The sequence below is a fragment of the Felis catus genome, chromosome C2 (genome assembly GCF_018350175.1).
Source record: "Felis catus isolate Fca126 chromosome C2, F.catus_Fca126_mat1.0, whole genome shotgun sequence".
Classification (NCBI taxonomy): domain Eukaryota; kingdom Metazoa; phylum Chordata; class Mammalia; order Carnivora; family Felidae; genus Felis; species Felis catus.
This window is the reverse complement of record NC_058376.1, coordinates 2,411,529-2,426,001: the sequence shown is the minus strand read 5'-3', so window position 1 is coordinate 2,426,001 and position 14,473 is coordinate 2,411,529. Positions and strand designations below refer to the sequence as shown.

Genomic DNA, 14,473 nt, shown 5'->3' with positions numbered 1-14,473 from the left:
ACGCAGGCTCCTCGGTCTCTCACCGGCACTCGTTCACGTTGAGTTACAACCCGTCCCGTCTTGGCCACCCGTCCGTGCGGGAACCTGTGGAGTCCCGCAGGCTAAGTCTAATGCTTTTAAGATAAGACATTGCCGTTAGATTGTCAAGGACACCCACTTTGCTAACAGGCTAAAATAATCTGGACGTCTTCAAGAGCTTGAGATCAAGTGAGAGGAGTGTTTTATTGGAGAAATTACTATTTCCCTTTACTAAGATTATACTAAAGAATTTGAAGAAAAATTATACTGTATGAGAAATTTGTATCAACAGATATTTAAAAGCTTTATTTAAGATCTTTTACCCAACATCAATCTGCAACTAAAAATACTGAGCTTGAAAATACACGTATTAATTATGAGGGAAGCTACCCATCAGCTGCAAATTGGCTGAACCTTTTGTTTTTCTCTGCAACTCTCTCATGGTTATAGTGCCCCGATCCTTTTATACTTCTGTGTTAAGATTTCATAGCTTTGCATGTTTAAGGGCTGGTAACTGGTAAGCAAATGACAGAAATGTTCGCTGTTGAGGGAAGGAAGGGTCTCCTGGAACCTGTATCTTCAGCCAAGCAGCATCGACAGAGCCTGTCTGCAGATTAATCAGCACACAATAAAATTAAGAAATAGAGACGCAACCCAGAGCCGTAGAGAAGAATGTTGAGTGCAGAGCCAGGCTGCCTGGACGTGAGTCAGTCCCAGCTTTGAGGCTTATTGGTTGCTTGACCTTGGGCAGGTTAGGGAGATGCACCTGCTCGGGCCTCAGTTTCCATTTGCGGAGTGGCCTTCTCTCCTCGGGCCGGCTTGCGAGTGCAGAGCGCGTGTGCCCAGTGCTGAGGGTGTCCCCGGTGCACTGTGCTGTGTTTGGGCAGTAAATGGACGGCCCCTCTCTGACTTCTTGTGGCCAGCTCTCACCTGGTGCCAAACCGCCTGTAGCTTAGCAAGCCCTCCTAGAACCTCAGAAGAAAGGTATTATGCAAAATTTGTCGTTGTTGCAAATTAAGCGCTTTAATTTTTCTTGTGGTATTGTAACAAATTGTATAGACTCAGTGCCTTAAAAGAACACAATATATTATTTTAGAGTCGTGGAGGTCAGAAGTCTGAAATGGGTCTCATTGGGCTAAAATCGGGGCCGCCGGGCTGATTCCTTCTGGAGGCTCCGGGGGAGAATCCGTTGCCTTGTCCTTTTCCGGCGTCTAGAGGCTGCCCACATTGTTCGGCTCACGGCCCTTCCTCCGCCTTTAGAGGCAACAGTGACCAGTTGGGTCCTTCTCAGGATGCCACCTCTTTGCTTCTTCTGGCCCTGCTGCCTCCCTCCTCCCCTATTGAATTACGCTCCTGTGAGCACCTTGGCCCTCCCAGAGGATCCGGGGATAATCCCTTTAAGATCACCCGAGGAGCAGCCCTGTCTAGCTGCACCCTTGCCGTGTGAGGGAACGTATTCACAGGCTGAGGAAGGCAGGACCGTGACGTAGATTCCGAAATGCCCTTCCCACGTGTCTCGGGGAAAAAAAATCATGGGAAGTAATGGTTCTACAAGTGTGAAAACCCTGTGTCCTTCCCAACTGAAAGTAACTTTTAATTTAGCCTTGTGTTTCCCCTGAGGCATAATTTATAGCTGTCAAGTACTCAAACCACATTTGGTAATTTATGCTACTTTTTCTGTAGACCGTTTAGTGCCAAATTCAATCCTCCTGTCATAATTGAGTCCTAAAATCGTTTAAAAGTTGTTGCATAAACATCGTAGGAACATCAGATTTATAGCTTTTTGAAGGTAGGTACGGGCGTTTTTCTTTCAGGTTAAAGAGAATACCTTTATGTTATTTTAGTTGAGACATCCCATATTCCTGAAATGCAGAAAGCAAACACCCCTGTGATCTTGTCCCTCAGATAGAACCCCTTTGGACGGTTTGCTTTGGACGGAGACTCCCAGGGGGTCAAGTGCCAGTTGTTGGCCTTGTTTGAGGCATTTTTGCACGAAGCAGGGCATCCTGACGTCCTCTAGTCTGTAAGTGTCAACCTAACGTTGATTCTGTTCCAGCTGTTGTCCACTGTTACGAATGAAAACTCTGGGGGCGCCTGGGTGGCTCAGTTGGTTAAGTGTTTGACTCTTGGTTTCGGCTCAGGTCATGACCTCACCTCTTTCTCGAAAGAAAGAAAGAAAGAAAGAAAGAGAGAAAGAGAAAGAAAGAGAGAGAGAGAGAGAGAAAGAAAGAGAGAGAAAGAGAGAAAGAAAGAAAATTCAGAATCTGAGTCTCAAAAATTTGGACACTAAATAACTCTGTGACTTTGTAGTTGTAGCGGACCTAAGATAAAGGCTTCGTGCTCAACGTGATTGAAGGTGAATGTCGTAGGCTCTTCTGGTTGCTGTAGGACAAATGGTCTAGGGTTGTGCGGGCAGCTCGTGGCTGGCCTGGTGCTCGCGTGGTGTCGTCAGGTGGGGGGTGGGGCATCTGGGGCTGCTGTTAAGCTCTGGTTAGACTCTCATCTCAGTGACAGCATCTTGGGTCAGAAAAGACTGTAGCCGACAGGTTTCTATTTTTAGTTGTGATGGACTTCTTTGAAGAGTAGAGCTGTTTCAAAAATAGCTGTTTTCCTACTGTCGGTGATCTAAAATCGAAGTGACACATCTGTTTCTGAAGTCATATTTGTAAATTGGACATGTTAGTGTCTTTTTAATGTTGGTGTAAGTTCCTAATTACTTTCTCTACAATTGAGTTCCCAAGCCCTTCTGTTTTAAAGGTCTGAGAAACATGTTGAGTTTGTTGAAAAAGACCCATTTATGCTTAAATCACTGAAGTCATAGTTTTTAATTCTTTTTCACTCTGTGTTTAGTTAGTTCCTATCTGCTTTTAGCATAAAAACTTTTGAATAACATGATTAATACATATAAATATATACTTGTAAACATTTCAGAATACAGTAAGAGTTCAGGAAATAATGAAGGTCTGGCCAGTCATCTGACAGCATGTAACAGAAAATCCGGTTAACTACTGGCATAAGTAATAAGAAAACAGGTTCATATAATCAGAAACCTGGGACTCTGCCTGCCTTTGTTAGGGGTGTCTGAGCTGGACTTTGCTCAGCGGGTCTGGGCGGCGCCCCAGGTGGTTACAGCCCTGTCTTCAGAGCAAGGTGACTGTCCCAATGTTTCCCTTCGCGTTTGAGTGGCTCCTGTGCCTATGCTCCTCTCCCCCCTCCTGCCAGGGTCCTGCCGGCAAGGCAGTAGCCGGCGCAGAGGGTGACTTGTGGTCCGCAGCCCCCTGGAGCCGCCTATGGGTGTGGGGGCCACTGTGTGCTCCCTAGTCCTCCTGTCTCCACGTGTCCCCTGGAGTGACGAGAGCGGGGTCATACGTGTAGTCACACATGCAGGGAGAGAGGTTTATATTAATGGGATTATGCTTTGAATTACCCTTAGTAATTATTTTGAAGTCTCCCCTTTCCCATCCTCTCTCTCCCTCTCTCTCCCTCTCTCTTCCACTCTTTCCCTCCCTCCCCCGTCCCCCCCCCCCCCCCCCCCCACAGGGATCTTAGTTGTTGCAATAAATACTTTGACTTTACTTTTTTAATAGGGTTCTCAGGGTGGAAAAGTAAACAGGACAATTTCCTGAACAGGGTTCTCTAAACTTGAGCACATCAGTCTTAAGCCTCATTTTTGCTTTTAGTAGCTACTTAAAAAATTTTTTTTAATGTTTTATTTATTTATTTTTTATTAAAATAATTTTTTTAACGTTTATTTTTGAGAGACAGAGACAGAGACAGAGTGCAAGTGAAGGAGGGGAAGACGGAGACACAGAATCTGAAGCAGGCTTCAGGCTCCGAGCTGTCAGCACAGAGCCCGACGTGGGGCTTGAACTCACGGACTGCTGAGATCACGACCTGAGTCAAAGTCGGCCCTCAACCGGCTGAGCCCCCCAGGTGCCCCCGTAGCTACTTTCAAAGAACTGAATCCTTGGTGTTTCTCCCTCTGTTGCCCATGGGATTAAAGTTGAAACATCAGCTTGGATGTTCTGTCTTACCATTCAGACCTCAAAGCTCTAAGGACTTTTCTACTTTGTGGCTATTTTGGGGACTCTACAAAGTATGTGTTGCTAATTACTTATCACATTAGCTGAGATTTCATTCTTTAAGAGTTTTAGCTTCAACTGTTATCTTTCCCTTTTCGTGCTCCGACTCTCCAGAGCCCGTTTTCAGGGGGCATCGCAGGTTTTCATAACCCTCGATCTGAAGGTGGAAGAGAATTATGATGATAGGTGTGTATTCTGGAACATCGTGGTAGCTTTTCTCTATTCTGATTCCACAGTGTAGATAGAGCCTCAGTGGGTTAGAAGGATTTGGTCTCCAAATCGGGGGGCACGGTTCTGTCTGCTCGGGCTGCCTTTGTGGCTGAAGCAACTGAAACTTGCAGTTCTGGAGGCCGGGAGTCCAAGATCAAGGTCTCAGTAGGGTCTGCTGCTGAGGCTTTCCCTTCTTGCCATGTAGACAGCTGTCTTCTCTCTGTCCTCCCACAATCTTGTCACATCCCTGCTGTCTCTCTCTGTGCGTTCACATTTTCTTTTCTTAGAAGGGCACCAGTCGGGTGGGATCAGGGCCTGAAGACCTTAAAGACGTCATTTAACGTAATTGCCTCTTCAGAGACCTGATCTCCAAATACAGTCCCATTCAGAGCCACTGGGGTTAGGACTTCAATGTGACTTTTGTGGGGGGACACAGTTCAGTTCAGAACAGGCACTGAGGTCAGCCGGTCACATTTAAGCCCACAGTTACTGTGCTGGCTGACCTGTAATCTTTTAAAATTAAATTTGGGACACAAATTAAAGATTTATTCCATGAGAGAATTCAAGAAAATTACAGTCTCCATTTACATGAGTTTTACTGTTAGGATTTTCCTGGGAGCTCACTTGGTGGGGGGGCATTTCATCGTTCCGCTCTGTGTCCACATGTATGTCCGCTGGAGACTCTGGGACGAGGACGGGCGAACACCAGGGAGACAGGGGACAGCTTCCGTGTGGTTGCCCTTACTGCCGTGTTAGCACAAGAGTGGTAATTTTTGTACATTAATCTTGGAACCTTCTAGAGAGACAGTGGGAATGGCAGTCCACGGTAAGAAATGTGACGCTAACCGAATATTTTCTTACTTTAATGATTTCTAAGGTGGCTGCCAACTGAACGTAAAACATAAAAATTGTTTTTATTTTAACAAAAAATGTAGTAGGAGGAACCCAAAATACTTTGTGTCAGGCCTCGTTCAAGGTTATTTGTGTGGCCGCAGCCCTCGGTATTATTTTCCTACCTCGCAGATGGCCCTCGGAGGCACAGGAGGGTGGCGGTGTCCCCCGGCTGACTCAGCTGGTTAGGTAGGTGGCGTCGACGAGGAGCCGGGGCCGGGCGGTCAGGCTGTCAGCGCCCGTGTGTCCGGTCCCCTCGCCCCCGCCCCTGATGCTCCGCTGCCCGGAAACACCGCTCCTCTCAGCGGGGACTCGATACCGTTCTGTGGTTTGGGGGAGGTGTTTTGTTTGGTCTCGTCTTGTTTTTTTTAATGTTCACGATAGCAAAACAAGCAACTGTGTTAATGGCCCGCATCAATTCCCAATGATTTCCTTAAGATCAATACGAAAGCAATTTGGATAATGGTTTTGCTTCAAGTTTGAGGATCCTCGAGCGTAAGAGTTTGAGTCATCTACGTTAAAAGGTTCTGTTTTAGCTTAGGAATGATGTGGTCGTGCTATGACTTAATGAGAGCTAATGGACTTCCCGTTGCGTTGGGGCTACGATGACAGAGCCGAGTTAAGCCCGAGCGTGCGGCCCGAAGTCGGGCACCCGGTTCCTAACTAGGCCCCGCCCGCAGCCCCGTGGCCCGAGCGCCTCGGCCTCTCACGTGCCGCCTGCACGTCACCTTCCCGGTCGGTGAGGTCGGGTGCTTGGCGGCCCGAGCGGTCAGTGAGGCCCGCCGGGTGTGGTGTGTGTCACGTGCACGGACAGCGTGCTGTAGGTCTTAGCTCCTGCCAGCGTGTCGATGCATATCGAGTCTGTTTCAGTGAAGAAATTCGTGTTCACTTCTCGGGGTTTCCTTTTCTGCACGGCGTGTGTGGCTGGTCTCACAAAGTCAAGGAGAGCGATGGCTGGGGGTCACGGGCTCGGGAGGCAGCCGGAGGGAGCCAGCTCCCTCTCTCCTGAGCTCCGTGGCCTCGGGCAGGGCGCTCCGCTTTTCTGATCCTCATTCTCTGCGTGGGGAAAGGGGTCCCTGCCTCGTGGAGGTGCCGTAAGGGAGAAGCTGGGTTACGGGTGTCAGGTGAGATCAGTTATTTATTTACTCGTTTTTTATTTTTGGGATCAGTATTTAAGGGTATAGAACGATCTTGTTTTGTGGTGTCATTTTGCTAAATATAAAACTGTCTACAGTTAGCAACTCAATAAATTCCAGAGCCCATGTTGCCCGTTTTCACCTAAAAATGTTGTAACTGCCTTTCTCTTTATTCCTGTTGTAGGTGCTGGGGATCAGAATTTATTTACTTCTATTTATCCAACGCTTTCCCAGCAGCTTCCGAGGGAACCGATGGAATGGAGAAGGTGTGGCCTGTTTGTTTTTTTTGGCTTTATCTCCCTCTTCACTTTTTAGACATTTCTGTGAGCAAGTGAGGTAGTCAAAGTTAAAGCCTGAGTTCTAAAGCGTATTGGAACGAAACTGAACATGTCACAAAATCTCTTGGCCTCACTCTTTAAGGAGTGTGTGGCTTTGTTACCGAGACATAGGGTGGTAGAAACAAGACTGATCTTTTGAGTTCAGGGCCCTCTTTTATAGGAATGACGTGCGTGCTTCTTCCTGGTGGATCAGAGTGTCTTAAAGACACAGGCATTTTGGAAACGAGACCTGCACTCTGACCCCGCACGGAAACAGAAGGTGTCCCCTTCACCTGTGCTCTCAGCAGGACCGCTCTCCTCCCTGAGCTCCTGTGCTCTTCTCTGAAGGATGAGCACGTATACGGAAAATGTTACATAAAAATCGGGGGGAAACCAGATCAGCCGTCCCGTTTTCCCTTTCCTGTGTATTGTTCATCTCATGACTTGGTCGGAGAAATGGTTGACGTTTGAATTATCTCATTGGGAAACTTCTTTCTGCTGAGATGAGATCTATTATTTCCGGAAGATGCTTGGATTTTGACTTGCTAGTTCAGGTAATCTGCTTTTAACCGGTTGTCACTCACACTCACGTAGTCCCGGTTGTCACTGTCACTGCATTATTTCTTACTGACCAGAGTGTGTGTTCCCTGACACCATGCAGATGAATGTGGCTTTCTGGGTGTCACTCACCAGGGCTCTCTACGGGCTCTGGGCTCGTGTCTGTGTCCGTCTGTAGCATTAGAAGGAAATGTGTTACTAAATTTAAAGTAAAGGGCAGATAGAAAATGGGAGAATCGGTCACCATCTGAGGAGGCCCAGCGCCGTCCATGAGAGAAATGATTCGGCGGAGGAGGAATTCGTATCTGGAGAAGATTTCTCATGCACGTTATTTCAACATCCAGAAAGATAAAAGAGGTGTGTCCGCGAAGCAAGAAAAGGGGTTACGAGGAGACAAGGAGAAACTGTGTAGATTCAGCGTGTGCTCATCTCTTCGTGTTCCCGAGCCTCCCTGAGCCGGAGGAAAGGGCTGAGGAGGCGGGAGGGCGCAGGCACGGAGCCGGGCGGGGGGGATGCAGCGGAGACTCCACACCTTCCCGGGGAAGGAAGAGAGACGGGGGCCTCGGGAGAGAAGGCCGAGCCCGTGTGTCTGCAGAGGCGGCTCCCAGGGAAGCAGGTGACCGGGCCCAGGACGGCGGCGGGCGAAGGCAAGGGCGCGCTGGAAGGGGGCAGGCGGGATGCGGGCAGGGAGCGGTCGCCCACCTCTGCGGGACAGAGGACGCCCACCTCTGCTGACGAGGCACTGCGGAGCGGGGAGAAGTGCCATTCTGTCAGCGGCCGGTCGGGATCTGAACAGGTGCAGCCACGCGTGGCGGAGCTCAGGCCCCACCCCTGCTCCCCAGGCCGGAGAGTGGAGAATTCCTCGGGACGGGCCGATGGCCCCAGGAAAAGTCCTAGCGTGCTCCCTCGTGCTCCCACGGTGCCTTCCCGATTGGAGCAGGCGGCCTTCTGAGGGCCGTGAGCCGGGGAAAGGGACTGCCGGGCTAGCTGAGGCTTGACTGTGTGGGTGGCACTCGGGTTTGCGGCTCTGCCGGAGAGCTTGGGAAGGATTAGAAATGGTGACCGTGGGCTGGGGAAATGAAGAATGCCGGAAGACCACGGGCACATCACTGAGCTGCTGTAGCCCGAGTGTGTTGCTCAAGCGTGAGCAGTGGCACACACTTAACACTAGGGGAAGCACGCGGCAGGGGTGGCAGTCGCCCGCGAGAGGGCCGTCGGGAGGGTGCGGGGCGCGCAAGAGGACGGACGGGCAGGCGGAGCCTGGCCTGCATCTGTCACGGACGGTCGGACATCCTGTCTCAGAGCGTTCGAGGAGATACAGTGGGTTGAATTGTGGCCCCCAAAAGACAGGTCCGTCTGGAAGCTGTGAGTGTGACTTTATTTGGAAGAAGGATCTTTACTCATCTGGAGTAGCGTGGGCCCTACATCCAGTGACAGGTGTCCTGAGAAGACACAGGCACACAGGAGAAGTCCGCTGGGGGTGGAGGCAGCCGTTGGCGTGGTGGTCTGCCAGCCGAAGACCGCCACCGTTTGCTGGAAGGGAGGAGAGACCAGAACGCAGCCAGAAGCAGTCCGGAGCTTCCAGAGGAAGCCAGCACTTGCCAGCACCTTGGTTTCAAACTTCTGGCCTCCTGAGATGCGAGCGAGTTAATGTTGTGTTAAGCGTCTGGGTTTGTGCTAATGTGTGAGAGCAGCTCTAGGGAGCGAGCACAGCCGGGAGGCGGAGGAGGCTGGGCCAGGCAGCCGCTTGTCAGTGTGAGAGAGAGAGAGGCTTTTGGACACCATTTGACATGTTAAAGTAGGTACATGTGGCTCTGATGAAAATTTACAGGTAATTGAGTAGATCTTGGATCTAAACTTGAAACCGGAACTTTACTGGATGCAGTGAACACGTGTGTGGTGGAGAGCCATCGGTGAGCTGGAGGACGGGGCTCTGTCGCCCTGCAGCTGGGGCTCGGTGCCGAGAGCACAGGTGCGGGGCCCAAGGACACGCCAAGATGTGGGGACAGCCACAGGTGTCGGAGCAGAGGCTGGAGAACCGGGGGCAGGCATCACGTTCCCCGAGGCAGATGAGAAGCTTGCTGGAGCCCACTGAAAGTCCAGTGGGGTGAAAGCCGACCAGAGCAAACCAAAAGCCGTGCCAGGCAAACAGACGGACAAGGACACCAGTCTCTAACGACACTGCAAATGCAGCGGGGCAGACCGCGCTTCTCAAAGTACTCACGGAAGACACCTTTCAACCTCGAGTCTGTGTTAGTCAGACTCCAGTGTGGAACGGCAGACCGAGTCGGCGCCCCTGCCTGTGGGCCCGGCTGCCGTGGGACTCAGAAGGTTTGTCCCTCGAAGGGCTGGGAGCCAGCTGGGGCCAGGATCTGTCACTTCTGGCTGCACTAGGCCACACGTGTCTACTCCCGAGTGCCATTCAGATGTTGTGTTCGTTGCTTGCCATGACGTGGAGCCGGTTGGGAAAGAAAGAAAAACGATAGAAACGTTTTCAGACACGTGTGATCAGAAACCTCACCACCCTGAAGGAATAAAAGGACACGTCGCAACAGGAAGGAAAACGAACCCAGAATTCGTAGGATGAAAGGCACAGCTGCCGGTAAATGAGTCAGAAAAACATTTTCTGTTTTTCTGAAGTTAAGGTGTCAGCCCTTTTAAAAATTAAAAAATCTAAAACTTTAGAAGTGGGGAAGAAGCAGAGGGAAGAAAGTACTTGATGTATTCAGGGAGAAGAGAGACATTTACTCTAGTCTTTGAAGAAAAAAATGTATGCATATTAAATTTTTTTTTTTCAACGTTTATTTATTTTTGGGACAGAGAGAGACAGAGCACGAACGGGGGAGGGGCAGAGAGAGAGGGAGACACAGAATCGGAAACAGGCTCCAGGCTCTGAGCCATCAGCCCAGAGCCCGACGCGGGGCTCGAACTCACGGACCGCGAGATCGTGACCTGGCTGAAGTCGGACGCTTAACCGACTGCGCCACCCAGGCGCCCCAAATGTATGCATATTAAAAAGTGAAAATGTAACAAACAGGAGGACAGAAATAGATGGTTAAGCTTTCGAGCCAGCAGAGAAAAAGGATGGAAAAAGAAAATTTGATTGGTTTCCCAAAGGACAGGAAGGAAGAGTGAGCCCGCAAGTAGAAAATACACAAGGTCAGGCATCCGCGTGATCGTGTTAAATGTGGTTAGTTTCAGTTTATTACACGTAGACTATTGAACAAAACGTACAAAATCCAGCTGTAGGATTTCTAGGGGTGGAAAATCCAAGGGTGGAGGAAAGAGACCTGCAGCATGGTGGACTTTTCACAAGCGGTGATCTGGCACCCATGCCCTGATAGCCTTTCTTGGGGTGTCTGCAGCCTTCCGGGACTCCTCTGTCCCTCCTCCCTGGGGGGTGGGGGGCAGCTCTCTGCCACCAGTCGTCCTCTGTTTTGGATAATACAGGTGATCGCACAAGTATGTGTGTGGCTTAAAGCTTTCATATCTTCCAACTGCGCTTTTGGGAATCTCTTTTTTTTTTTACAGTAACTTCTTTTTATAGTGAAACTCTTAAGTAAAAGCCGTTTTTCTCAGAAGTCTGTGTTGCAAAGAAGCCTGTGTGTGCCACTGAGTAAAAGGACAGACTTTATGGAGAGGGAGCTTTGATACGTAATTTTGAGCCTTGTTGAGATAATTTATGGAATCTTTTTGGGCAGAATATTATCGCTGTAATTCAGGACTAATAGCATATGTGTACTTCCAAACTCATGGATATGGTTACAGTTACTGTCGGATTTTTCCCTTTTCTTTCTGCTGAACATCCTTCATTTTCCTCAGTGACGTTTTGAAAATTGTTTGTAGGTCCTATGGCCGTGCTCCAAAGATGATTCACCTGGAATCCAACTTCGTTCAATTCAAAGAGGAGCTGCTACCCAAAGATGGAAACAAAGCTCTGCTCACTTTCCCCTTTCTTCATATTTATTGGACGGAATGCTGTGTAAGTATTTCTGTAGGGAGAGAATTACGAGAAAATGCCTTGGAGCAGGATTCAGAATTCACGGGTCTAGCTTTTGTTCAGGCGGCTCTAATTAATCAAATTGACTTTTCAACGTACTCTATTTTGGTGTGCTCTCCGTTCCTCAGCCGAGTGTCTGGCTTTGTCCTTCCGTGTTTCTGCTCTGGTCCAGTGCGTCGCCCTCTTGGTCATCACCAAGTAGAGTCTTCTTGTGTTTGGAGATCTTGTGAGCCCCCCGCGCCCTCGTGGCCTCTAGGTATTATTAATATTGACCCCGAGCTTCCTTTTCCAAACTCCCCATGTTCACTCTCAGGTGGTTACTTGACTTCGTAATCCTTGTTGGTCTCCCCTGCTGGTTTGTAGGCTTTCTGAGGGCAGGGGATGGCCCTGCTTCCCCACCGCCATGGTGCCCGTACAGCGGGAGCTCCACAACTACCCGAGTGACGCTCGACGTCACAGCCCTTACGTGTACTTTGCAATCGTGTGTGTATGAGCCCAGAAGGAAGCTCGTCACTCTTGACAGAACTCTTGTGCCCTGAACTGAGAGGAGACCCTGTGGGTCATTTCTTCCTGTCTGTTTCGGCTCTAATAAAACAAGCATTTCATGATACATAGCACACACAGGTCATTCCACGTTGTGACAGTTTCACCTGAACGTGAGCACGCAGAGGTAGCGTTTTGTAATTATAATAAGAAAGGACTAGAAGCTTATGCCTGGACCCTTTTGCCTTTGCTGATTTTGCTTTGTAGCCTTTCCCAGTGGAGACAGTCGTGCAGGGTGGGCTTATACCTCCAGCAGTGAGCATGACGTCCCGTGGGAGATGTCCACCGGGGAGCTTGTCATAGATCAGCGCCCAGGGCTTTTTTTGGGGTCTTGGCACGTGGGCACCCTCTGCCTGCCTCGTACCAAAACTCTAGACTCCCAGAGGGCAAACAGGTGTTCAGCACAGGCCATATTTGTCCATAGAGCCCGGGCCCCGTGAGGCCCTCCTGTCACGTGGTGGTGGGAACCATCCCACGATCCGTGTTCCCAGGCCTCAGCCAAGGGCCCACCCTGTGAGCAGGCCCACGGACAGCCGTGCCGGGCCCGCGGTGCTAACCGCCCCTTCTCTCCACGCCCGCTCGGTGGCAACGTCAGATTTGATCTTGTGGTCAAGGTTTCTCCATGCTGTAGTTAGTGTTTTCCCCTGCCACTAATAAGCTATGTCTGGGGGGCCACGGAGACCACCGGATTATCTTGCCCCTCGTCCGGCTCTCCCGCTTAGGTTGAGCACCCAACAATAATTCCTCTGAACCGGTCTTCCTTGGGGCCGCAAACACACTCTGCCGAATGGATCAGCCGGTGCTCCACTCTAGGAAAGAGCCTGTGTGGACCTCTGTCTCGTAAGGTGTGGTCATCAGGTAATCTTGCTTATCTCGCTGCTCAGGTCGTCCCAGATTTGGCCAGGGAGGGTCACTGTAGGCTGGCCCCTGTGTCCTTTTCAGGGACGTGTCTTGAACTTTCCAGCACAGCAAGGTATCCCGGGCTCTCCTGTCTTTGCTGTCCTTGTCCCGGAATCGGCCATTTCTTTGCAGAGCGAGCCCTCAGGCCTCTGGCAGTGAGGGCGCGTCGGTGCCTGTGGCCCTTGGGCGGGCAGAGCTAGGAAAGCGTGTGTCTGAGGGACCGTGGGCTGACACCCGTGCCTCCGATTTGAGCCTCACCCGCGGGGCTCTTGGTTGCCGAGTCCCATGCCGTGTTTGCATCTCCCGTGACTCGGGACAGCATCACCACGGTTGACACGTGCAGACACAGTTTCAGCGTCGCTGTACCTGCGCGACAGCTAGAAACACAGCTGCCGAGGCGTGCGAGACTACTCGCGGGCGGCTAACGGGTTCACGGCGTGTCTTCCTGCCTGGCCGGCAGACCAGGTGCCCGGACATCTGACCCCGAGCGAGGGGCGTCTTTCTGCTCGCGTAAGTCCACTTTTGGGTCTTTGGAAGGGCTTTGTACTTTCCTTCATTGTAGATTTTAATTGTTTCTTGTCAGATTTCTAAGATTTTCCTTTTTTTTGCTAATGTAAGTGGGTTTTCTCCCTCGTTGTATCTTCTAGTTGGTTTGTTTTGTGTATGTGAAGGCTGTTGATTTTTTTCAACAAGGTTGATGTTAACCTTGATTTCTCTTATTGTTTGAGTTAGTTTTGTTGCTGATTCTCTAGGGCCCAAAGTCTGGGGCTTTTCCACGTATCCTATCGTGTCGTCTTCTCTTTCTCGGTTCTTATGCCTCTGCTTCCTTTTGTCTGTCTGGACCCCTTGTCAAGGAGTAGTGGAGGTCGTGGGCGTCGTCGCCTGGTTCCTGACCTCAGTGGGCTGCCTGCGGTGTGTGCCCAGTAAGGAGGGAGCTGGCCCCACGACTCACGTAAACTTCCACGAGCACGTGAGGGGGCTTCCGTCCGCTCCTGTTTTCCCAAGGATCTTTATTAGGAATACATCTCGAATTTTGGTAAAGGCTTTTTCAGACTCAGTGGAGACAGTCATACGGGTTTTTTCCTCTTAAATTTACGGATGTGTTGAATTGTATTCATGGATTGCCTATTCTTGAGCCATACTTGCATTCCTGGTATAAATAACACTTGGTCAAAGTATTGTTTTCTTAATGTGGTAGTAGTGTCTGTTGATTTAGGGTTTTTTGCGTCTGTGGTCACAAGTGATTGGTCTATAACTTCTTTGGTGCTGTCTTTATCAGGTTTAGGTGGCAATACTGTACTTGCTTTGTAAATATAATTTGGAAGTTTTCATTTCTTGTCTGTTTGTGAGACAATTTATGTGGCTCTGGGACTGCCTAGTCTCTCAGGTTTGGTGGAGTTCTCCCTTGACACCTTCTGGACCTGGCGCTTTCCCGTGGGATCGCTCTTTGATCGCTTTCTCTATCCCTTTTGTGGAAACGGGTCTGTTTCAGTCGCTTGTCAGTTTTGGTAAGCTACCTTTTCCTTAGAAATTCTGCATTTCAATTAAGTTATAAAATTTAATTTCATTGGGGTGCGCCAAGTGGTCTTTTTTGGCTTTAAAATGTGCTCTGTGGCGGGGGCCTGGGTGGCTCAGTCAGTGGAGCGTCCGACTTGGGCTCAGGTCACGATCTCACGGTTTGTGGGTTTGAGCCCCGCGTCGGGCTCGCTGCTGTCAGTCAGTGCAGAGCCTGCCTCGCACCCTCTGTCCCCTTCTCTCTGCCCCTTCCCCACTTGCACTTTCCCAAAAATAAATAAATACTAAAAAAAAAAAAAAAAG

The 14,473-nt window shown here is 50.0% G+C and overlaps 1 protein-coding gene across 5 annotated transcripts in view; it reads left to right on the top strand.

The window, feature by feature from the left end:
- The window catches only part of TRAPPC10 (trafficking protein particle complex subunit 10), an 87,560-nt gene that overhangs the window by 12,926 nt on the left and 60,161 nt on the right, over positions 1-14,473 (top strand). For 3 of the 5 annotated variants that reach the window (XM_023238658.2, XM_023238657.2, XR_002735754.2), the window contains exons 2-3: positions 6,522-6,603; positions 11,059-11,194. The exons of 1 other annotated variant lie outside the window; for it this stretch is intronic. In XM_023238658.2, the coding sequence (XP_023094426.1) occupies positions 6,522-6,603; positions 11,059-11,194 (218 nt within the window). Of the gene's footprint in view, positions 1-5,201; positions 6,326-6,521; positions 6,604-11,058; positions 11,195-14,473 lie in introns of those variants that run through there. One more of the 5 variants, XM_045036524.1, reaches the window with a different exon arrangement.